At 38.7% G+C, this 26,936-nt stretch overlaps 1 protein-coding gene across 1 annotated transcript in view; it reads right to left on the bottom strand.

The window, feature by feature from the left end:
- Nucleotides 1-9,631: 9,631 nt before the first annotated feature.
- Nucleotides 9,632-26,936, bottom strand: part of setd2 (SET domain containing 2, histone lysine methyltransferase) — a 43,326-nt gene continuing 26,021 nt past the window's right edge. Inside the window, exons 18-21 of the mRNA XM_073847830.1 lie at nt 25,936-26,047; nt 19,281-19,355; nt 19,074-19,175; nt 9,632-11,113 (exon numbers count right to left, since the gene is read on the bottom strand). Of these exons, the coding sequence (XP_073703931.1) occupies nt 10,952-11,113; nt 19,074-19,175; nt 19,281-19,355; nt 25,936-26,047 (451 nt within the window). The 3' untranslated portion in view covers nt 9,632-10,951. The remainder of the gene's footprint in view (nt 11,114-19,073; nt 19,176-19,280; nt 19,356-25,935; nt 26,048-26,936) is intronic.

Raw genomic sequence — 26,936 nt, 5'->3', positions numbered from 1 at the left:
ATTTTTTTATTTAGTACTGCCCTTCACAAGCTGCAGAAGATACGTTTCCTAGAAGACAAAATAAGTTAAATTTACCCTGATCAAAAAGTTTTCAGGGTCATTTTTATAAAGTTAACTATTCTCTTGTGGACTATATAACAGCTTTCATGTGAAATATGTTATTCAGGTCAGTACTAAATAAACAACAACATGCATTTTGTATGATCCCTCTTATTTTAGTTAAATAATTAACATTTTGCAGATTCTACAAGGTGTATGTAAACTTTTGACTTCAACTGTATATATTTTCAAGAATACCATTAATATTAAAAAGCATGCTATAAAACATTTTTCATATTTTTTTCAAAGTTAATTTGACCTTTATATTGTTATTGTACTGAAGCCCCTTCCTAAAAAAGTAAGCCAACTATACATGTTCACATAGTAGCATTTAAAATGCATATTAAAATAGGGGTGTCGCTGTTTCGCTGTTTCCCTGCTTCCTGTTTGCCTTGCTGCAGAGTGGTCTGTGTTTGTAGCTCCCTGCAGCTTTGTTTTTCTGTTGGATTCTCTATCTTATTGTTAATTCTGCCATTTTAAATTGATAGATATAGCTTAACTTAATTTCTGATCTTATCCATCAAACTAATCTGACTAATTTGATCGTTCGCCTTGTTCTATAATCGCGAGTGCAGCGCGTTAGCATTCCATTAGCCGTTTAATTTGCCACTCGCACTCCATTCACGCTTTTAACTCTTTTTTACTATTTTTAGCATTGCGTTAGCCGGTTAGCTTGCCATCTGCGTTCCATTCATGTTTTTTCTCTCGTGTTTAATATCGTTAGTACTCCTTTAGCTAGTTCCGTTCGTTTTTTTCTCCCCCTGATCTGTTCTTCAGGAATTCATCAAACAACAGTGGTAAGTTGGAATCATTCTACAATCACGGTGAGTAATGGCTTCTTCTCCTACAATTGTTGTCTGCACTGCTTGCCACATGTATAGCTTATCTATCTCTATCAGCAGTGAGCCTTATACATGTGATAAATGCAGGAATATAGTCAGGCTGACAGAGAAGATTTCAGAACTAGAGTCACACATCCAAACTTTAATAGAGGATAGTAAGAATGTGAGGGCCTTAGATACGGTTTTGGATGCGACTAGCTCAGAAAGCCCTGTACATTGTTCGGTTCCGGTAACAACACCCGTGCAGCAGGGCAACTGGGTGACTGTGAGACGGCATAGTCGCGGGTCAAAACACCTCTCTTCTGTTCCGATCAGAACATCAAACAGGTTCTCCCCACTCAGTGAAGCACCCACTGAGAAACCTGATGAAAGTGCTCTAGTAATTGGCGATTCTATTGTACGGAACGTGAAAATTTCCAGTGTTTACCGGGAGCCAGAGCGCGGAGATCACTAAAAATAATGTTAAAGAGGTGTGTGAACTTGCAAGTACGATGTCAGACACTGTAATATGCTCTGGTCCCCTCCCTGCTTACCGTGGTGATGAGATACATAGTAGATTGTCATCGTTAACCGGCTGGATGTCAAAGTGGTGCCCGCGAAATAACATAGGTTTCATAGACAATTGGACAAGCTTTTGGGGCAGACCCAACCTGTTGAAAAGAGATGGTCTTCATCCCTCCGGATGTGGAGCATCTCTCCTATCTAGAAATATGGCACATAGTCTTAGAGTTTGCACTTGACTACCTGGGGCCCAGGTCAGGAAGCAGACAGACTGGCTAAACCGACCGTCTGCTAGCCGCCTCACGTCACAGAAATCAGTTAATTCTCAGCACATAGAGACCCTTTCACCTAGATATCACACTATAGAGACTGTGTCTGTTCCCCGAGCTAGAAAATACAAAAAATGCCTTAATCAAATCAAGACTAACAATGTAATTGATGTTCAACAAATAAAATATATATATAATACAGAGAAACAATTGATAAAGCTTGGCTTATTGAATATCAGGTCCCTTTCTACAAAAGCACTTTTTGTAAATGATATGATCACTGATCATAACCTAGATGTGCTCTGTTTGACAGAAACCTGGCTAAAACTAGACGATTACATTATTTTAAACGAGTCAACCCCCCCAAGATTACTGTTATAAGCATGGACCGTGTCTAAAAGGTAAAGGGGGAGGTGTTTCTACTATTTATAGCAATATTCTCAATGTCTCTCAGAGAACCGGCTTCAAATACAACTTGTTTGAAGTAATGGTGCTTCATATAGCATTACCTAGAGAAACAAGTGCTAATGATAAATCCCCCGTGACGTTTGTACTAGCTACTGTTTACAGGCCACCAGGGCACCATACAGACTTTATTAAAGAATTTGCTGATTTTCTATCCGAGTTAGTGTTGGCCGCAGATAAAGTCTTAATAGTGGGTGATTTTAACATCCATGTTGATAATGAAAAAGATGCATTAGGAACAGCATTTATAGATATTTTGAACTCTATTGGGGTTAAACAACACGTGTCAGGTCCTACTCATTGCCGTAATCATACTCTAGATTTAATACTGTCACATGGAATTGATGTTAATGGTGTTGAAATTCTGCAGCAAAGCGATGATATCTCAGATCATTATCTAGTCTCTTGTATACTCCAGACTCCTCTCCTTGTATACTCACAGCTAAAACTGTTAATTCAACTCCTTGCTACAAGTACGGTAGAACCATCACTTCTACTACAAAAGACTGCTTTGTAAGCAATCTTCCTGACTTATCTGAATTCCTCAGCATATCCAATAGCTCAGAAAAACTTGATGATGTAATAGAAACTTTAGCACTTTAGATACAGTTGCTCCAGTGCGCTTAAAAAAGATTAAGAAAAACAGTGTAACACCGTGGTATAACGATCACACTCGCACCCTAAAGAGAAAAGCACGAAAAATGGAACGCAGCTGGAGGAAAACAAAACTAGAGGTTTTTGTACTGCTTGACGTGAATGTAACTTATCTTATAGAAAAGCATTAAAAACTGACAGATCAGATTACTTTTCGTCTCTCTTAGAAGAAAACAAACATAACCCTAGGTATTTGTTCAATACTGTGGTTAAATTAACAAAAAATATAGCAGCAACAGGTGCAGACATTCCCAACAGCACAGCAGTAATGACTTTATGAACTACTTTACCTCCAAGATAGACACTATTAGAGATAAAATTGTAACCATACAGCTGCTCACTACAGTATCGCATCAGATAATGCGCTGTAGATCTCCTGAGGAACAATTCCACTCATTCTCTATTATAGGAGAGGAAGAATTGTATAAACTTGTTAAATCATCTAAACCTACAACATGCATGTTAGACCCTATTCCGTCTAATCTACTAAAGGAGGTACTTCCAGAAGTCATAGATCCTCTTCTAAATATTATTAATTCGTCACTATCGTTAGGATATGTCCCCAAAACGTTCAAACTGGCTGTTATTAAGCCACTCATTAAAAAACCACAACTTGACCCCAATGAATTAATTAATTACAGACCAATTTCGAATCTCCCTTTTCTGTCAAAGATACTAGAAAAGGTAGTATCCTCTCAATTATGCTCCTTCTTAGAGAAAAATGGTATCTGTGAGGATTTCCAGTCAGGTTTTAGACCATATCATAGTACTGAGACTGCTCTTATTAGAGTTACAAATGACCTGCTCTTGTCAACCGATCGTGGTTGCATCTCTCTATTAGTGCTACTGGATCTTAGTGCTGCGTTTGATACTATTGACCACAACATTCTTTTAAATAGACTTGAAAATTATGTAGGCATTAATGGTAGTGCACTGGCATGGTTCAAATCGTACTTATCAGACTGTCATCAGTTTGTGGCAATAAATGAAGAGGTATCATTTAAATCGCAAGTGCAGTATGGAGTACCTCAAGGCTCAGTACTAGGGCCATTACTTTTTACGCTTTACATGTTACCCTTGGGAGATATCATCAGGAAACATGGTGTTAGCTTTCATTGTTACGCTGATGATACTCAGCTCTATATTTCTTTGCAGCCCGGCAAAACATATCAATTCGAAAAACTAACAGAATGCATAGCTGATATTAAAAACTGGATGGCGAATAACTTCTTACTGTTAAATTCTGAAAAAACAGAGGTGTTAATTATTGGACCTAAAACCTCCACAAGTAATAACCTAAAACACAGTCTAATACTAGATGGCTGCTCTGTAAATTCGTCGTCATCAGTTAGGAACCTAGGCATCCTATTCGATAGCAATCCCTCCTTTGAAAGCCACATTTCTAGCATTTGCAAAACCGCATTTTTCCATCTTAAAAATATATCGAAATTACGACCTATGCTAATGTCAAATGCTGAAACATTAATTCATGCGTTCATGACCTCAAGGGTAGATTATTGTAATGCTTTATTGGGTGGTTGTTCTGCACGCTTAATAAACAAACTCCAGCTGGTCCAAAATGCAGTAGCTAGAGTTCTTACTAGAATTAGAAAGTATGACCATATTAGCCCGGTTCTGTCAGCACTGCATTGGCTCCCTATAAAACATTGTATTGATTTTAAAATCTTGCTAATTACTTATAAAGCCCTCAATGGTTTAGCTCCTCAGTACTTGAGCGAGCTCCTATCGCATTATAGTCCCTCACGTCCGCTGCGTTCTCAAAATTCTGGCAATTTGATAATACCTAGAATCAAAATCAACTGCGGGCGGCAGATCATTTTCTTATCTAGCGCCTAAACTCTGGAACAATCTACCTAACACTGTTCGGGAGGCAGGATCCCGTGGTGTGGCACCGATGGCCATCTAGGTTGGCGAGGTCTTCATTGATGATCCGTCTCTGGAGCTCATCTGGTTGACATTCACGGCTATTGAAGTCATCTTCAGGTGGTGATCCATGATCTAAGGTGGGTACGGACTGGATCCGGGGGACTGCAGTGACCATCTGATCTGGATACAGGCTGGATCTGGTGGCTACGGTGACCTCGGAATAAGAATGAAACAGACTAATATTAGCGTAGATGCCATTCTTTTTACGATGCAACGAGTGCATCAGATGTTATGGGAGGTGTTTTCGGTTCCGGTTGACCTAATTAATGCAGCCTAACAATCCTTTAACGGATTTGAGTTATAGGAATGTGTTAATGTTTTATGTGTAAGCCAGGTTAAAGAGATGTGTCTTTAATCTAGATTTAAACTGACAGATTGTGTCTGCCTCCCGAAAAGTGTTAGGTAGATTGTTCCAGAGTTTAGGCGCTAGATAAGAAAATGATCTGCCGCCCACAGTTGATTTTGATATTCTAGGTATTATCAAATTGCCAGAATTTTGAGAACGCAGCGGACGTGAGGGACTATAGTGCAATAAAAGCTCGCTCAAGTACTGAGGAGCTAAACCATTGAGGGCTTTATAAGTAATTAGTAAGATTTTAAAATCTATACGATGTTTTATAGGGAGCCAATGCAGTGCTGACAGAACCGGGCTAATATGATCATACTTTCTAGTTCTAGTAAGAACTCTAGCTGCAGCATTTTGGACCAGCTGGAGTTTATTTATTAAGTGTGCAGAACAACCACCCAATAAAGCATTACAATAATCTACCCTTGAGGTCATGAACGCATGAATTAATGTTTCAGCATTTGACATTGATAGCATAGGTCGTAATTTTGATATATTTTTAAGATGGAAAAATGCGGTTTTGCAAATGCTAGAAATGTGGCTTTCAAAGGAGGGATTGCTATCGAATAGGATGCCTAGGTTCCTAACTGATGACGACGAATTTACAGAGCAGCCATCTAGTATTAGACTGTGTTTTAGGTTATTACTTGTGGAGGTTTTAGGTCCAATAATTAACACCTCTGTTTTTTCAGAATTTAACAGTAAGAAGTTATTCGCCATCCAGTTTTTAATATCAGCTATGCATTCTGTTTTCGAATTTATATGTTTTGCCGGGCTGCGAAGAAATATAGAGCTGAGTATCATCAGCGTAACAATGAAAGCTAACACCATGTTTCCTGATGATATCTCCCAAAGGTAACATGTAAAATGTAAAAAGTAATGGCCCTAGTACTGAGCCTTGAGGTACTCCATACTGCATTTGCGATTTAAATGATACCTCTTCATTTATTGCCACAAACTGATGACGGTCTGATAAGTACGATTTGAACCATGCCAGTGCACTACCATTAATGCCTACATAATATTCAAGTCTATTTAAAAGAATGTTGTGGTCAATAGTATCAAACGCAGCACTAAGATCCAGTAGCACTAATAGGGAGATGCAACCACGATCGGTTGACAAGAGCAGGTCATTTGTAACTCTAATAAGAGCAGTCTCAGTACTATGATATGGTCTAAAACCTGACTGGAAATCCTCACAGATACCATTTTTCTCTAAGAAGGAGCATAATTGTGAGGATACTACCTTTTCTAGTATCTTTGACAGAAAAGGGAGATTCGAAATTGGTCTGTAGTTAATTAACTCATTGGGGTCAAGTTGTGGTTTTTTAATGAGTGGCTTAATAACAGCCAGTTTGAAGGTTTTGGGGACATATCCTAATGATAATGACAAATTAATAATATTTATAAGAGGATCTATGACTTCTGGAAGTACCTCCTTTAGTAGATTAGATGGAATAGGGTCTAACATGCATGTTGTAGGTTTAGATGATTTAACAAGTTTATACAATTCTTCCTCTCCTATAATAGAGAATGAGTGGAATTGTTCCTCAGGAGATCTACAGCGCATTATCTGATGCGATACTGTAGCGGGCGGCTGTATGGTTACAATTTTATCTCTAATAGTGTCTATTTTGGAGGTAAAGTAGTTCATAAAGTCATTACTGCTGTGCTGTTGGGAAATGTCTGCACCTATTGCTGCTATATTTTTAGTTAATTTAACCACAGTATTGAACAAATACCTAGGGTTATGTTTGTTTTCTTCTAAGAGAGACCAAAAGTAATCCGATCTGGTAGTTTTTAATGCTTTTCTATAAGATAAGTTACATTCACGCCAAGCAGTACGAAAAACCTCTAGTTTTGTTTTCCTCCAGCTGCGTTCCATTTTTCGTGCTTTTCTCTTTAGGGCGCGAGTGTGATCGTTATACCACGGTGTTACACTGTTTTTCTTAATCTTTTTTAAGCGCACTGGAGCAACTGTATCTAAAGTGCTAGAAAAGAGAGAGTCCATAGTTTCTATTACATCATCAAGTTTTTCTGAGCTATTGGATATGCTGAGGAATTCAGATAAGTCAGGAAGATTACTTACAAAGCAGTCTTTTGTAGTAGAAGTGATGGTTCTACCGTACTTGTAGCAAGGAGTTGAATTTACAGTTTTAGCTATCTGGAGTATACAAGAGACTAGATAAAGATCTGATATATCATCGCTTTGCTGCAGAATTTCAACACCATTAACATCAATTCCATGTGACAGTATTAAATCTAGAGTATGATTTCGGCAATGAGTAGGACCTGACACGTGTTGTTTAACCCCAATAGAGTTCAAAATATCTATAAATGCTGTTCCTAATGCATCTTTTTCATTATCAACATGGATGTTAAAATCACCCACCCACTAACAATGTCTCTACAATCAGACATTGTTACAAACTGCTGGTTTCGTCTGGCCAGAGGAGAACTGGTCCCTCGACCGAGCCTGGTTTTTTCCCAAGGTTTTTTTTTTCTCTATTTCTGTCACCTGTGGAATTTTGGTTCCTTGCTGCTGTCGCCTCTGGCTTACTTAGTTGGGGACACTTTCCAGCAATATCGTATACTATTTGAACTGAACTGGATGATGATATCACTGAATTCATTGATGAACTGCCTTTAACTGAAAATTGATTATTTACAATAATGCGTTACTTACACACTATTGTGCTGTTTAAATACTGTGCAGTTGCTTTGACACAATCTGTATTGTTAAAAGCGCTATATAAATTAAGGTGACTAGACTTGACTTGACTATATATATAAACAGAGCCAGCCCAAGGCATAAGCGAACTAAGCGGCTGCTTAGGGCCCCGTGGCCACCAGGGGGCCCCCAAGAGTACAGGAAATTACATCGTCTTTTTTTTTTTTTTTTTATATGTATAATATTTCAGTGGCTATCATATTGGTGATGAAATCCATTATTCAATTAAAAAAACAACGCAATATTATTTTAACTGGCTGCTGCAGGATGCAGGCACAGTTGGAGTATGACAGCCATATGATGCCTGACTGAGGTAACTTAAATTCATTGAAGAAGCAGCGTCACTGCAGCAAAACAACTAATAATGTCACAAAAAAGGACATATTTTCTGGTGCAAGATAAATGTAAGTTAAAAAATGAGTATAAACTAAACAAGGCTAAATTGCAAGCTAACGTTAGCTGGCTAGTTAATTAAGCAAACAAGAAAGTTAATGTTTTATTTAACATCCGCAAATTTAATCTTTGCAATATTAATATAGTATAATACAACATATTAGCTGGATTAAGATTCAAGTTTTTGCATTCTGTGTAAAAATAACTTTCCTAGATTATATTTTTGTAATAAAAGTAAGCTATCATAATGATATCATGATATAAACGACTTTGCCTCCAGAAAAGCAAGGAAACAAATTGGAAAGTGGAATATTGTGGTGGAATGTAAAGTTGAGTTAGTTTGTCTTTTCATATAAAAATACACTCCTCTCAGCTAATCAAATACGAGGAACAGAAAGAACTGTTGCATAGGTTTTGTTCTTTAAAATCAGTTTTGACCACATAATTTTCCTTCTGATGAATTGACAGACTTCTCTCTGGTAACTAGGGCTACCCTTGACTAAAGATTTTTGTGGTCGACTAGTAATAAACCATAATAAACTATATAAATCATAATAATAATAAGCCTTTAATTTCTACATAGCCTAATAAGCCTAATTCAAGCACACAAAAAAGCTTACCACAGTGCACCGGCAGATATAATAATTATGAATGTGTCAGGGAGAAACAGCAAGGAGGCATTAACATTTTAATAATTTCAGCTTTCACATTCCGCAGACACTTGAATAGCACACATTTTACTAGGTTAACATTAGATTGAGCAGCTATGTAAAGTTACTACAGACACCTTTCAGATAAAAAGCCATATTTGAGGTTGATGAATGATAGGTGAGCATTTGGATGTCCTGTCCAATGTACTATGTTACCACATAGACCAGCCGTTAACAATCTGTCCGTCACAGAATCTGTCCTGTGGAATTTTTTTTCTGTGACTATGCGAAAATTTTGGTCGGCCAAGCACCTTGTCGTTGACTAACGGTTAGTCGACTATTAGGAGCAGCCCTACTGGTAACATATGATGGATTTTTTTTTTTTTTTTAAATTAGTTGTTTATATAAATTTCTTCATTTACATTTATTTATTTATTTTTTTTACATGTTTTTATTTTCAGAGCCCCTTCCTGGACCCAAGTTAAAAGCCCCTACAGTTAATGCAGCCTCTCTAAAACCAAGGAATGGGTCTCAAGGATGAACCCTGATGACCTTTGGAGGATGGGAAGGCCTCTTTGGAAGCAGTAGGTGCCATTTTAGTTTTTATGTTGAGTTGTGTTCAGCACATTTAATTCTAGTCATCCAGGATTAAACACAGTAATGTTTAATTGCTGGATGCGTATATACAGACACTACGCCACACACAGGCATAAGGCGACTAGACAAGCAAGACATATTTTTAGAAAACAGTTTATTTTATCTTAAAATGTTTTTACACTCAGTATGACAATGTGCTTACACAGTACTTACAGTGGAGTGGGGCGAGACTCCTATTTGTACATAAAAAAAAAAGATCCAAAGTCTTTCTACAGAGAAAGCAAAGGAAAAATAAGACACCCCCACCTTTAAAACCCAACCCAACATACAGAGCCGTGGGAGAGTGCGGAATTCTGCATGATGTAGGAACACCAGAGCGGCGCCGACGGGATGGAGAACTCGGATCTAGTTGTATCCTCTTGATCCCAATTTTCCAGTCTGGTTTATTTAGACATATTTACACACGACATCGTGGACCCCCACAGTCATTTTACAAAGTCTCTGCTAATGGTCTCAAAAACTAACTCTCAATATATTCACATATAAAGCAATATAATACATGTTTGGAAAAGATTTAATGCAGGTTAATAAGGTGGGGTGAGTTGATTAATGGCCAGAGCTTATGGGATAGTAAACCTGATCAATCCTTACGTGACGGCCACAAAAATAATCTACAAACTGCCTAGAGGGCTTCACATTTGCAATTTGCGACATGAATAAAAAAATGGTAATGTAAAAACAGTGTGAAAGACCTTGATAAAATATCATTGCTACATAACCTTCCACCCAGTCCAGAGAAGAAACAAGACCAGGGCAAATGGGGTTAGATGACAGACCTGCACTTCTATTTGATAATCTAAAATCCATAAAAACAATGCTGAGCTGGGCGACCCATGGCCAGTGAGTCCAACGTGACTAGTTTATCTGAGATTTAATCCTTAGCGTCTGTCTTTCTCCTTCCTTCCTTCTCGACTATCAGTGAGGGACTGGACCTTTAGCAGAGCAGGCAAGCTAACAAAAGCCCTTGGTAACAACTACAGTAACGGAGTGGGGTGGCAAGGGAAAAGGATTTTAATGGTCCACTTATTCTTTTTTATTTTCCCCTCCATCTAGAACGGAGTTTAAGATGATCCTCTTCGCCCAAGTAATGAGACTTGCCTTAGAGATAATTTTGAGAAGACTAAAAATATCTTGGAAAGAGTCTGTGTAGCACCCTTGGTTTGCGTCCTCCACGCTTCATACCGCAGCAGTTTGTCTCATCTTAAAAAAACGCCCCCGTGCGGGACAGCTCGGGCAACACCCCCTCCCAGAAGCAGCATTTAGGACATGGTTAGAAGGTCAGTGGAACAAAACAACAGGACTCGAGCTGCCCTGTTCTGACGCACTGAAACTGATCAGGTCAGAGGTGTTCGGTTGGAAAGAGCTGCCAGGAGGTTCCTGGGTTTGCTTCAGGTTAGTTAGTCCAGCTCTGTGTCCTCCTTGGGCCGGTACACAGAACCAAACTTCTGCATGTACTTCTTGATGTACTCCTTGGTCTTGTGTTTGACGTTCTCATTGCATTCAAGATCTTCAGGATTCTTGCAAGACTTCAGTTCCTTGTTCATCACCCCATGAGTCAGCTGCAGACAAACAGAAACACACAAACTAAAAGTTTAGCAGCAGTGACTTCAAAAACAAAGATCTCTTCAGTTTAAAGAATTACATATAGGGCTGTCACGATTCCCTGACTCAATTTGAGTACTCGATTAAAAAAAATTCTTGATTGCAGTTTGCCATGTCCAGTAACTGGCAAAATACTGCAATTGGCAGTTTCCATGGGCGAAAAACCATAAAACGCACTATTAGACCTGCATTATATTAGAGTTTATTATTTAGAGTTTATTAGAGTCACACGTCGCTGCATGCAAGCCCTAACACCTTAGTCACAGCAGCAGTTTCTCCTCAAAGGGGTTCCATTAGGACCTCCACCTGCACGCTGGGAAGTTCGGACGGCTGCCAGTCTTCTCTGCTGGGGGGGGGGGGGGGGCTTGTCTGGCGCAGGAGGGGATTGAATGGCACCTGGACAAGGGCTCTGCGCATGGTGCACATAAATGTTTTGGAACTGACAGCTGTGTTCCTTACCCTTTTGCATTTTCAGACTGTTCTCAGGGGAAAACATTTCTTGGTACGCACGGACAACAGAGTGGCCGTTTTTTATATCAATCATCAGGGAGGCACGAGGTCACAGAGTGTGCTTCGGGTAGCTCACAATCTCGTTTGGGCGCAGACCAATCTGCTTTCCACCCGGGCAGTATATCTACCAGGTAGGGGTTGAACGACTTCAGATTTTTTTAAGTCGACATTTATGTGATAAAAGTCGAGTCGACTAGTCGCTTATGACGTAATTATTAAACAAATAGCCTACCTAAACCTTGAGCTGAGACTGGAACACCTTGTGCACAGCTATGGCATATGACACAGCACTGCCTTTGGGTCGTTATATTTCTCACAGATTTCTGCTCGTTCTAAATCAGATACAGATAAAGTAGCACTGTAAAGATTACATTTATATAAAGTCATTAGAGAGCGATTGCGTGTGTGAATTAATTCTACCTTGCAGCGTCTCTCTACTAGCCTAATAATAAAGCTGTGGGTTTTAATTACTAAGAAATATATGCTAGAAGTTTTCAGTTCCTAAGCTATATTACGGAGAAATAATAAAACAGTGTTGACAATTCATTTTCGCACCGCGCTTTTGAATGATTGCGTGTGCGCGATCTGCACGTGATGTACGAGCTACTGTCTGTCTGTAGCCTATGTGTGTGCGTTACAACGCAGTGCATTAGATTAGAATGGCAATTACAATAAGCTGTTTAAAACGTGCATTCTCCTGTTCAGTTTTAAGCATTAAGATAGTATAATCACACGTCTTGTGGAGCGCTTTCGGAGTATGCTTTATCTATAATTTTAGCTCTTTTTTTAAAAACAGAGAGTACTTCAAAGACTTCTTATCCTGTTGCGCCCTCTATAGGACCAGCGACTAGTCGACGCTAAGCTTAAAGCGTCATGGCAGAGCATTAAAGTCGACTAGTCGGTGCAACTCCTACTACCAGGACGACTCAATCATGCTGCAGATGCTCTCTGTCGTGGCAGGGTGTCACAGGGAGATTGGAGTCTACATTCAGATGTTGCAAAGACGATATGGAGAACATATGGGACCGCTGCGGTGTTGCTTTCTTGAAAGGGGCTAACCGTCTTTGTCCTCCACGGGCAGTCCGGAGTTTGACATGGGATTTGAGTATGGTGCGCGGTTCCCTGTGTCAGCCCCCATTCGAGCCAATTTTGGAGTCAGATATTACGTGGCTGTTATTCAAGACTGCATTTCTCTTGGCAATTGAGCTTATGCATGGAGCGTTCTTTAGAACTTCCGCATAAAGAGAAGCCAGCTCGTAAACTTCCGCTGAAGCTCATTTTATATATGCTATATATTAGGTGGACACTCTTGAGACTGATCTAGTGCCTCGTTCATATTAGAAACTGAGAAAAATTATAATTGCAACATTATAAACAATGTTAGCGGCATGAACATTCATTTTCAAATTATTTAACAACATATAATTTAAATGCGGAGCCTGGTAATCCCGTACTCTCCGTATCTGCATAGTTGTACATTTAAATGCTGACAGCTAAACACTATCATAACGTGTTTGGGCTAATGTTAGCAAGTTAGCGATATTTCTCTTCCAGGACATCTTAATCGTATTGTTGATAATCACTAACTTGCCTTTATAGTCATGAACACATTTTTAAAATCTTGCAATATTTCAAAGCCTTTATTATTTTCTAACTCTACAGCTGTGAAATAAAATGTACTTCAAGGACTCACTTTTCATTCATAAATAAGGCATCGGAAAAAATGACTTTTCACGGAAAACAACGTCTATTTTTGGCTAAAATAATATGGAGTTACCCATATAACCAATAGATGGCAGCAGAGGATTATTTATTATGCAGCTGCCTCTCCCTATATTTTTCAAGACGTCTTGCTTTTCGATTTATTATAAAATTACTAGTAATAAATTGTAGTAATAAATACCACCCTTAAGTAGCATTATATAGTATAGCAAGTGCAGAAAGTCATAGCCCACACACAAACAGCCTATAAAGGGTGAATTATTTAAATACTAATATATAGTTCACTACAAATACGTTAAATATTTATGGTATAATAATTAAATAACGCACTCAATAGGAATCGATAGTAATTTGAAATATTTTTTTAAATTTTAAAAATTTTTAAAACTACTTTTAAGTTTTATCTTGAACTGTAAAATCTATTAAATAGCCTATATTTAACCAACACATACTTGTTACTGCTGTAGTTTTGTTACTCTGAATTTAGTTTGAATCATTTAAGTTCTTTTTATTTACATCAGCTTGTCATTTGTTTGGTCCGGTTATTACTGTCAATCAGAGCAATGACTCGCGCATATTTAGCCGATTTACTCGCAAATTTTTTTAAACTGGCATTTGTCATTCTTGAAACAGTATACATGGACGTTTGGTCCTCTTAGATAAACAACACTTCGATTTGCGGATGACACGACTGTGGTGGGTCTCATTAGCAACAGGGATGCGAGGTGAGCCGCCTGGCCACGTGGTGCGGAGACAACAATCTCTCTCTGAATGTGGAGAAGACGAAGGAGATTGTTGTTGACTTCAGGAGAGTGTACACTCAGCATGCTCCTCTGACCATCAACGGTGCGTCTGTGGAGAGAGTGAGCAGCACCAAGTTCCTGGGTGTGCACATCACTGAGGATGTCTCCTGGACAAACAACACCACTGCACTAGCCAAGAAAGCACAGCAGCGTCTCTACTTCCTCTGCAAACTAAGAAGAGCAAGAGCACCAGCCCCCATCATGTACACATTTTACAGAGGAACCATCGAGAGCATCCTGTCTAGCTGCATCACTGTGTGGTTTGGAGCCTGCAATGCGTCCTGCCAAAAAACTGTCCAACGCATAGTCAGAGCAGCTGAGAGGATCATTGGTGTCCCTCTCCCCTCCCTCCAAGACATCTACAGCACACGTCTCACCAAAAAAAGCCCTCTGCATAGCAGCCGATCCCACCCACCCAATGCAAAGCTTCTTCAGCCTGCTGCCATCAGGGAGGAGACTGCGGAGTCTCCAGGCCAGGACCAGCAGACTGAAGGACAGTTTCACCTATCAGGCTGTCAGGAAGCTCAACTCTCTCCCTACTCTGCCCCCACTCCCCTCTTCTGCCCCACAAACTTTCTGAACTCTGACACACACACACACACACACACACACACACACACACACACACACACACACACACACACACACACACACACACACGTCATTTTGTGCAGCATTGGTCTGCCAACTACCTCACCTACTCATAGACAGTTACAAGGCTGCTCTGACACTTTTACACATTACAAGCTCTGTTGCACTATATTGTTTACATGTTTACATGGTTTGCACTCTCTACCATGTGCCCTTACTTGTATATTGTGTTTTTCATTTTACATATTATGTTTATTTGTATTTATTCATATTATTTCTAAAATTCTACCTTTGTATCTAATGTTACTGAGAGTAACGCAATTTCAATTCTCTGTATGTCCTGTACATGTGGCAGAATTGACAAAGTTGACTTTGAAAAAAAAAATAAAAAATGTAGAGAAAACGAACAAAGTACGCTCATATTACGGCACAATACAGTTGTCCGGAAATGACTTAGCTGGCTTGTCTAACCAAGGAAGTATTTCACATGGTCAATTACAACATCAAAGCGTGTAAGTGAACTCCATGCATTGTCTGTGAGTGCTCCCTGTTTGCGCTGGAGTGCTGCTTTAGTAGTGTCTCACTGTGGCCTAATCAGGCGTTTCTACCCAAGATCTTGTCTCCACATTTTATGAACACACCTTCGTGTTGGCTGCACTGCCATCAGATCAAGATGACATACAGTTGGAACTATGTCCAGTTAGGTCCTTAAGGGTTTACATTGATAAGACAGCAGCCTGGTGTAAGACAGACCAATTGTTTGTTTGTTTTAGCGATATGCGCAAAGCAGAGACTGTTAAACAGACTGGCACACTGGGTGACGTAAGTTATTTTACATGCGTACGAGTCTGCAGGAAAGTCTGCTCCCTCATCGATTCATTGTCACTCTACACGTGCCTTGGCAACATCTTGGGCAGCGCTCAAAGGGGTGTCGCTCTCTGAAATTTGTGCAGCAGCGACCTGGACTTCATCATGTACATTTTCACGTTTTTACAGATTGAATGTGACTCCCTTGCCGGCAGTGCTTTCTGCCTGCCCAGATGCTTCGCAGGGGGTTCCCTTGTGACTGCGTAGGTATTCGTCTTCCACTAATGCTTTCAGCACTGCCTCTGGCGGTCTTCCACTTAGTCATAGAACCACAGTTACATTTGTAACCAGCGTTTTTTATCACTCATTATCCGTGTATCGCCATTATATCGCGTTTACTACAGTTAAGTTCAGTTAGTGGACAGATCAGAAGGCTCTGGCTGGTGTGAGTGAGTGGAGGCAGGGCTCATTTGAATATTCATAGATCCACAAATAGTAAATGAGGCAAGGGGCTAGAGTTGCATTCAAGCTGTTTTAAGGCATGAGAAAATTATTTTCACAAGAAAAACATTTAAATATGTAATTTTAATGATCAAAGATTAGTTTTAAAAGGATAACATTTTTGACTACGGGGGGCTTTAAAAATAAAATTGTCAGTAGGTGCCAGCATGGCACTGATTTAATTACTGAATCATTCATTCATTTGATTTGTTCTAACAGCTGATTAATTCAGGAATAAAGCAAATGACTGTCTTTAACAATAGGTAACTAATTCATTGACTCACTAGATTAGTTTAAAAATGAAAGCTGTCACTCATCTTTGCTCGGCATGATCTCACAAAGATCTATTATAATCAGCGAAGCTCCCTACGCTACACAATGCCTTATTGTATGACTGTGATACATTATTCAAGGCTGTAAAAACACAGAAACCTCTGAAGCTCCACTCAGCGCAAACACAAATATGCTGATTGGGTCAGTCACACTGGTGGTCCTAAATATTTGTATATACATTAAAACGCTATTGTTATGGTTAAATGTGTTTCCCCCTGCATTGGAGCTTCTGAGGGAAATCGGATATGAGGGTTTAGACGCAAGTTTGTTATTCAGAAATCAGATATGTATTTGATTAAAATCCACATTTAGAAGTGGCCCAGATCGAATGCGAAAAAAAAAAAAAACTTATCGTGTGCAAATTTTTTTGTGCCAGTGTAAATGCAGCTTATAACCACTACAGAGACATCACAGCCAGTGGAAAATTCCAGAAGTGGCTGAGGTAAGGTTGCTCTCACAGGGTTCATGAGCGCTAAATGGCTGCTGATGCCCTCTGAAAATGTTGAAGAAAACTTGCAAATAGATGTTATCTTTATTAACAAACCACATATTTGCCTAAAAACTCTTATACCTACATTTTGTGAGACAAAAACAATATTATTTATAAAATCATAGTGAATTTGGGTGATTTGGGTGTCCGCCATGACACCTGCTGTGAGAAATACTGAAAGCGATAAAAACGGTAAAACGATTGGAGTACTGATATCACTAGAATATCACACTCCTCTCAGCCAATCAGATTCGCAGGGGTTAAAGTAAATAAAAATCCTGAGCCTGAACATGTTTTGGGGGGGGGGGGGGGGGGCTCTCGAGTGCACTCGTTCAATCCCACAACGCATTGCCAGGGGGGGGGGACGCACGAGTATTGCAGGGGGGGCGCGGTCCATCAGCAGAAAAATAAACGTAAACAGCCAAAGGACGTAACGAACGGGAGATGGATCGGTGTGTGAAAGAGAAGAGAAAACCATAGATGAATTAGCACAGACCCAGGCAGGGGCTGGTCATTCAAAAGCTCAATGCAGGGCTTCAAAGCTGCATTTATTGTCTACACAACTAAGAAAGAACTGTGTTGTTTATGTTTAGCTATTTATACTGTAGATTCTTTAAAAATAGAGAAAATAAATATCTTGTTCATGTACTCATATTTTAATTAATTCCTGTCCCTTGCTTAAGGCGTAAAATAAATATAAAAAAGGCTTTCAGAATCAGCCCATTTGCTTGTAAAACATCTGCAACCAGAATCAGCCATGAAGAATCAAGATCGACGAATTACTAAAAATAAATTGGGTGCTCCTATATTTTTTTTGTGCTCAAACTTTTTTTACGTGGTAGCACTGTAAAAAAGTTAATTTCAAGCCCTGCTTTGCCTTAGGACAGCATGAAACCTACAAAAAATATATATGAATAAATAAATAAATAACATAGAGAATTAAAATAATAACAGTTATTCTCCCTGTGCTATTTTTTTTTTAATTAAGCCATTTTATTTCAAGTGTTGCATGTGTTTTTCTCCTGTTTTTTTTTTGTTTGTTTTTTTTAACTAAGAAAGCATTAATCTTTCATTAAGCTTAGTAAAATCATTTATTAGTCTTAGGTGGGATAGGTATTTTTGGGAGGGGGGCGCCAGATTTTTTTAAAGGTTTAAAGGGGGGCGCGACCAAAAAAGATTGAGAACCACTGCCATTATGCACTGTGAGAGTCAAGTGCCGATTGAATTCACGATCCGCGTCTCACCAGAAGATGGCGCCCGCAGCTGAATCATCCATCCGTTCATTTTACAATGCGCTCGTCCACTGCGTATTACAGCGTACAACAGTTACACGTTCATTGTGAATTGATTATTAAATTGTTTAACTAGGGTTTATACATAATTTCCGTGACAGAGTTCAAGATAAATCATTTAATCTTACTACTGGAGCTGCCCATTTGAAATGATTATTAAACAGTAAACACACTATGCAAAAGCAGCAGTCCTTCCGGTGCACTTAGTGTCCGAATTCACTCACTCGTTTTCATTCACTCCTTCAAGTGAACTGAATGAGTGGACTAATGTAGGGAATAGTGAATAGGGTATAGGGGGCGATTTCGGATACAGCCTAAATCATGACGAGCAAGCACTTTCTTACCGCTGCTGGCATACAGTAGCTTCCTCGAGCAAATCGTGCAGAAAACAAGCCCCGGGCTCTCTTAGTTTCTTGCGCCAACTGCCAAAAGGCTCGCCATCTCTACTTTCTTCAATCCACGCCCAGCGCCATTTATTTTTGAGTCCTTTTACTATTGCTAGGACATCATCCCCAGGCTTCATAAACTTGCGCTCCATTTTTTTTTCTCTGACAACGCTAACGTGACATTGACGTATGGGTGTCAATCATACTGTGTTGCAAGGACCCGCCCTTCTCTGCTTCTGATAGGCTTGTAATGTTAGTTAAGGCTGCGTTCCTCTCATATGATTGGTAGGTGAAATAAATTGTCTCGAAAATATTGAACCGCATGCGCAGGCTCTAAAATATATATATATATATTTTTCCCTCACGGCCGCACGCCGGAGATCCGGCACGGTGCCGGAATACTTTAAGCCCTGGATTCGAGGACAAGAAAGAACTGTTGTATAAGAAATAATATATAAGAACATTCTTTGTTCACACGTTACCTTTCTAGCAAGATGTTTAAAGTCTTCTGTGTTACTGATGCGGCCCAGCTTGCAGTCTGGCTTTCGGTACGGATTAAGGCAATGCACAATAAACTGTGACATCTGAAAAGAGATAAGCAGAAGAAATTGAAAAGTTAGACGAGCCAGACACACATGAGCTACCGCTATAATTATCTGGTAAAAAACCCAAGAGAATCTAAAGCTTACCTCCTTGCGGAAGACTTCTTTGCTTTTCTTGGCCAGCTCACTGGACGTGTCTGCCTCGGCGGTCTTCGTAGAAAACTGTGCAAAGGGGTTAAACAAAAAACCCAATGCATGGAATTATACACTGTGAATACTGACAGTTTATTTGACGTATTACTCATGTAAGAGTATATAATCTAGAGATTGTTTAAACCAGTGGTTCTCAAAGTGGGGGGGCGCACGAGTATTGCAGGGGGGGCGCGGGCCATCGGCAGAAAAATAAATATAAAAACGTAAACAGCCAAAGGACGTAACTTAGAATGGGAGATGGATCGTTGTGTGAAAGAGAAGAGAAAACCATAGATGAATTCACACAGACCCATTCAGGTGCTGGTCATTCAAAAGCTCAATGCAGAAAATTTGACGAGGTATAATTGCTCTCGGCTTCAAAGTTAAAATGATTTGCAACTGTCGCTTTGTTGCGTCCAGCAGAGATGTCACTGACACTCAGCTCACGCAGGGGCGAAATTTCCACTTGGGGCTTTTCAAAATCCTGTTTGTGTCCTCCCACTTTCAAATGGTTTTGTAAAAGTAATCTCTTGTATCGTAGAATGCACGCTCAGCGCCGCTGATTCGAACGATCGTTAAAATAAAACCAAAAGTAAAACGCGCACGCACATTCAAAAGCAATTTTAATACCCCACGTTTAGAGATCGACTCCCCAATGCGGGCGAATTAGGCTACATAAAATATCTAGGCTGTTATTAGTATGTGGCTATAATAAGTTGTGTAGATAGCTCTGTATCATGATGGCAAATTCGGTCTCTATTTGCACTTTGAATATTGAAAGAGCAGCCTACGTTGATTATGGCTGCATTTATTGCCTACACGACTAAGAAAGAACTGTGTCATTTATTTTTTGTTTTTTTATACTGTAGATTCTTTAAAAATGCAGTGGCTGCCTCTAATTTAAATGGCTGTACTTATAATAGAGAAAATAAACATCTTGTTCATGTACTCATTTTTATTCATTCCTGTCCCTTGCTTAAGGCATAAAATAAATATATAAAAAAGGCTTACAGAATCAGTCCATTTGCTTGTAAAACATCTGCAATCAGAATCAGCCATGAAGAATCAAGATCGCCACATTACTAAAAATAAATTGGGTGCTCCTATATTTTTTTGATGCTCCTAACTTTTTGAAGTTGGGAGCACCAGTGCTACCAAGTAAAAAAGTTATTTCAAGAGTTATTCAAAAGTTATTTCATATTTCAAGCCTTGCTATGCCTTAGGACAGCATGAAACCCACAAAAAATATATATAAATAAATAAATAACAGAATTATAATAATAACAGTTATTCTCCCTGTGCTATTTTTTAATGCTTCAAGTGTTGCATGTGTTTTTCTCCTGTAGCTTTTTTTTTTTTTGAAACTAAGAGAGCATTAATTTTTCATTATGTTTAGTAAAATCATTTATTAGGTGGGATAGGTATTTTCGGGAGGGGGGGGGGGGGGGGGGGCGCCAGATTTTTTTAAAGGTTTAAAGGGGGGCGCGACCAAAAAAGTTTGAGAACCACTGGTTTAAACATTCTTTTCCAAAACATACTTGGGAGTCTAAATTCTACAATGAACAACATTAAATACTGCAAATCCCAGAGTCCCCTTAGGGAGCTGATATGACATGAATGAGACATTAGGTTGAATCAATGCCAAGACTGTCAATACTCATCATCCCAAGGTCTCAGAAAGAAACCCAAAGGCCAAAAAAGTGCACATCAGAGGAAATGCTAACATACTGACAACAGATAATAAAACCCTTTGGTAACAAAATCTGTTAAAAGTTTAGTAGTTAAGATATTTTGAAGTCTAAAGCGAAAGGGCGATTGTTGAAAAGACAAAAGGGATTCTGCACAGTTCGACTTCCAAACGAGAAACCACACATAAATGAATGCAGTTTCAACAGCTGGGTTTGATTAGCATCAAAGAGAGTCAGAGAAAACACCAGCAAAAAACCCTGAGAGAGAGAATGAGGCAGAGAAAGAAAGAAAGAAAGAAAGAAACGCGGTGATGGGGGGGGGGTGATTGGACGGCAGCGAACGACAGATTAAGATGGTTATGACCTGTGAGATGACATGTCTTTAACACAATGTTTGCTGTAACTTGCTTTTGGCTTCATGTTTCAGGGCTCGAAATTGCGACCATTTTGGTCGCATATGCTCCCAAAATTTAATCTGCGCGACCTCTAAATATATTTGGGAGCATCTGTGCGAGTGCCAGAAATTGTGGTGCGACTTGTTTTCATTTTTTTACAAAACTTTCGCTCGTTTAACTACTGCACAGACTGCTGTGAGCTGATGCAGTGACAGCCTGGCCGTTCTCTCTCTAATATTACATAAGAATTTAAAGATTACGTTTAATTGGTTAACTTTAATGCAGATTTGAGATATTAGCCGTCAATCACTCCGTCACTAACACTGCGCTCCGCTGAAACCGGGCGGTTTTTTGCTGCAAATGTTGTTTTTTTCTCTCTCTCAACCTCCGTTTCGGATTTGCACAAACTGCATTGCAATTAAGGGTGTGTGATATGACTTGATTGAAGAGATTTTAATGGTCCACAATCAAAAATCACACAGTATGCTTTTGAAGAAATCATAGTATTGTGCTGCAGCGCACATTCTGTCAAATGCAATTCTGGCGCCTCCGCCTCAGTATATAATGTACAACGAGGCATACATTCACATCAGACTTTTCGAAATCCCGTTTGTAGTCCCCCACTTTCAAAATCTTTTGTTAAATTAATGTGTTAATGCACACTCAGCACCGCAGAGAGTTTCGTGCGATCGTCAAAACGAAACCGAAAGCAAAACGCTTTCAAAGGCAATTTTGATACATCACGTTTAGTGAGTGACTCCCCAATGCGCGCAAATTAGGCTACATAACATATCTAGGCTGTTATTAGTATGTGGGTTATAAGAGTTTGTGTATGTGTATAGCTCTGTATCATGCTTGAAAAATCTGGTCTCTATTTGCACTTTGAAATTGAGAGAGTAGCCTACTTTGATTATGGCTGCATTTATTGTTTGTACTTAATAGGACTAAGAAAGAATTGTGTAGTTTATTTTTTGTTATTTCTACCATAGATTGTTTAAAAATGCAGTGGTTGCCTCTAATTTAAATGGCTCTACCTATAATAGAGAAAATAAACATCTTGTTCATTTACGCATATTTTAATTTATTCTAGTCCCTTGATTAAGGTTTAAAATAAATATAAAAAAAAGCTTTTCATAATTCAGAAGTCAGCCCATTTGCTTGTAAAGCATCAGCAATCAGAATCAGCCATGAAGAATTAAGTTTGGTGCATTACTAAAAAGAAATGACAGGATGAGTGCTGGCTGATCTGCTCAATTGGCAGTTGTGGTGCACTTTAATATTCATTGGGTGCTCCTAAATTTTTTTTGGTGCTCCTAACTTTTTGAAGTTGGGAGCACCAGTGCTACCAAGTAAAAAAGTTAATTTCGAGCCCTGTGTTTCAGTTTGGATTGGCCCAGTCAGACCTCTTGTATATTTGCATCAGATGATGCATCTTAAAAGCCGATGCCTTTTGAACACCGAGGCAAATTTAAGTGGTCTAAGCGTTTTCTTCCCAACTCCAAATAGCTTTTCTCTATGTGGATGAGCCCCAGCTACGAACCATTCCATCGTAGACGGCTGGAACAATATCTTCAATTATCCAAAGAGGCTGAGACAGTCTTAGGCCCTACATGTGTGCACCAAAGTGAACTCTAGAATAGTCAATACTTAATCAATCAAAAACTTAAAAGAATATTATTTGATACTTAATATTGTACCAGCACTGTCTGAAAGACGGCTGTTTCAAACGCTTATACGTGTATGTTTGTGAGCTCCAAAGATCACTTGTGCCTCACAGTAATTTTGCTGCGTGCAAGAATGGTTGAATGCACGTCTTGGTCAAAATATCCGTCTTAGTAAGGCATTAATGTAAATACAGCTGGTTTGTGTAATAGAAAAAGTAAGCAAGATTATGTCTATAACAGCAATATTGTCAAGAAAATAAAAAAACGTATCCTACCCATCTCCTGTCATCCTAAAAAAAAAAACACTGCTTTATTTAGTTTCTTACAACTGACAGTTTGTTTTCTTTTTTTGGCTTTTTGCCTTTTATTCAGAGCATCTGCAAAGTTAAAACAAACTTAAAACCTGCAAAAATAAAATTAATATTTTCTACTTTAATACTTTAAGATTATATGGGTTTGTTCGATCACGTGAATTAGAGGTTGACCGACATTGGGTTTAGCTGATACAATAATGTGTTTGTTAAAAAAAAAGTATTGTGACATGTCACATCAGTGGTTCAACCTTAAATTTATGAAGTTACGAGAATACTTTTTCTGTGCAAAGAATAGGGCTGTGCAATAAATTGCATGCGACATCCATGCGCATCAGTAGTAAATCTCCATCGCAAAATCTAACCACGCAGATATTATCATTAGCTTCTCAGTGAACTACGGCTCTGTGTAGTAAATGCTGCTCCATCTGAAAGCATGTGAAAATAACACATTTAATAACATGTTTTTTACTCCAAACTCACTTCATAACGTCAGTCGAGTGTTTGAAATAAATCCTACTGTGAGATGATGCGGCTTCTTACACAGAATAAGGCACGCAACATATTTCATAGTATTCTAAGCAGTGATAAAGACCTAAGTCAGTTAGCATTGCATTATTATATACTTTATTATAATATAATAACAATTATAAGAACTCAGATAAATCATATATTGTCGTAGTCATGTGTTTATTAGTCACATTGAACCAATGAAAGCAGTTAAATCTTTCTTTTATTCAGCTGCAGCGATCGTGATTTCCTGGATTTCTTCTGCTGGGCGTATTTGAATTTTCCGTGTGAGAGCGCCCTCTGGCCTTCGGATGGAGATTTACTACTGATCACAGAACCGTGCTTCACTGACTAGATGCGCGCATGAATAATTGCAGCTTTGCCTAATATCGACTGTGATATTATCGCGCAGCCCTAGCAAAAAAAACAAGAATAACGACTTTATAACAATTTCTTCTCTTCCATGTCAGTCTTTGACGTGCGTTAATGAGAGTACCAGTACTGAATGTGCATGAAAAACTCAGAAGAGAAGAAACTGTTGAATAAAGTTGAATAATTTTTCTTTTCTTTGCACACAAAAAGTACTCTTGTAGCTTCAAATAAAATTACGGTTGAACCACTGACATCACTATTTCAATAATGTCCTTACCACCTTTCTGGGCCTTAAATCTGTCAGTTGCGTTGCTGTCTATGCAGGGGCAGAAAGCTCTCGGATTTCATTAAAAATACCTTATTTTGTGTTCTGGAGATACTGATGAACAAAGGTCTTATGGGTTTGGAAAGACATGAGGGTGAGAAATTAATGACAGAATTTAAATTTCTTGGTCAACTATGCCTTTAATTTCGTTGTAATTGCATGTAAAAAAAGAGTAACAAATGTCCCACAAAGTTACTGGTCTAACGTGTAACCGTGGACAGGCATACGTTAATATGCTTTGATAGTGTCGTTAACACTGAGCATTTCTGAATTACCAGTTTTTGCTTTGATTTTTGTGGGTGGGTGGACCAGGGTTGAAGCTGTGTTTTATTTAAAGGGGATAGTTCACCCAAAAATGAAAATTTGATGTTTATCTGCTTACCCCCAGGGCATCCGAGATGTAGGTGACTTTGTTTCCTCAGTAGAACACAAACAAAGATTTTTAACTCTGGGCACCAAACCTTTGAAAGTAAAAAAAAACAAAACATGCACAGACAAATCCAAATTACACTTAGCGGCTTGTGACGATACATTGATGTCCTAAGATACGAAACGATCATTTTTTGTGAGAAACTGAACAGTATTTATATAATTTTTTACCTTTGATAGACAGCAATGTCCAACATAGCTCAGCATCCAGCGTGTTACACGTGTACGCGCTCTAGCGTAGTATACGCAAACGCAGGAAGGGGAAATCGGTGAAAAGTAAACAGTCCCGGATGAGTTCGCGCAAGCAACCGTAATCTTTTGGCTTTAAATCGGTTTGAACAATCAGGATAAGCGCAAGTAATTACCATTTTGAATAGCCGCTATACACACAATCTCTGTGCACTGTGTAAACAATGAGTGTCGTATACATGCGACAGATCACTTCTGATGTTTGTGTATACTACGCCAGAGGGCATACACACGTAACGAGCTGGATGCTGAGCATGCGCTCGGGACAGTTGTTGGACATGGCTGTATATCAAACAAAAAAAATATATAAATACTGTTCAGTTTTTTGCAAAAACCGATCGTTTCGTGTCTTAGGACTCTCTTACTTTCACTCTTACTTTCAAAGGTTTGGTGCCCATCCACTGCCATTAAATCACTAACAGACTGCAACTGAGTTAAAAATCTTTGTTTGTGTTCTACTGAGGAAACAAAGTCACCTACATCTTGGATGCCCTGGGGGTAAGCAGATAAACATCAAATTTTAATTTTTAGGTGAACTATCCCTTTAAGAAGTACTGGGTGGACCAGGGTTGAAGCTGTTTTATACAAGAAGTACATACAGTACTTCATAGTTAAGGTTAATGAAAATCCCATGAAGTTCTCATAAGCCTAAGGAATTTTTTAATACCTTTGAAGGATTTTCATCATATGTGGGCGTCCCAAGGTCCATCTCAGCCTCGTGTTCTACACTGGCTTCCTCTGTAGTCCCATCCCAGCTGGGAGGATCCCATTGTGTTTGCCTGAAAGAGAAATTGTATTTCATCATGTACTCACAGTGAAGCCGTTACAATAGGACAAAGCAGATACGGTCTGGCAGCAATGTCTTAAAGGAACACTCCACTTTTTTTGGAAATAGGCTCATTCTCCAACTCCCCCCCGAGTTAATAACCGTTTTTACCGTTTTGAAATCCATTCAGCCGTTCTCCTGTTCTGGCGATATCACTTTTAGCATAGCTTAGCATAGATCATTGAATCCTATTAGACCAGTAGCATCACGTTCAAAAATGACCAACAAGTTTCGATATTTGTCCTATTTAAAACTTGACTCTTCTTTTTTTTTTTTTTTTTTTTAGAGTGCAAAAACATACAACAACCAACAAAAATCAATACCAACAACAAAAACAGCAATGATAATAAATGAAAATGAGCAAAAATGACAATCTGAATAATAGTAATGTTATAAGTAGTATTAGCATGTTTAGAAATAATAGAAATAACCATAATTTGAAATAGTCGATGATGATAACGATGATATTTTGTGATGACAGTAACAGTAATATCAATAATAATGATAACAAGAATAATACTAAAGATGGTGATGACAATAATATGTTGTGATGATGGTAACAGTGATATCAATAATATTAACAGTAAAAATAATAATAATAATAATAATAATAATAATAATAGAGACTGTGATGTAACGGTAATATTTTGTGATGATATTTTGTAATGACGGCAACAGTAATATCACTATTAATAATAATAATAATAATAATAATTATATAATCACAATAGTAGTTATATAAATATATTTATATAAAGGGGAAATTTAATAATGAACCATACCCAACACATACCACACCTATCCTATCTTCTGTTTCAGTGTGCATGTTTTTATTTTTTTAT

This window comes from Garra rufa, chromosome 9 (genome assembly GCF_049309525.1).
Source record: "Garra rufa chromosome 9, GarRuf1.0, whole genome shotgun sequence".
Lineage (NCBI taxonomy): Eukaryota > Metazoa > Chordata > Actinopteri > Cypriniformes > Cyprinidae > Garra > Garra rufa.
The sequence above is the reverse complement of the archived record's forward strand: the minus strand, read 5'-3'. Positions and strand labels throughout refer to the sequence as shown.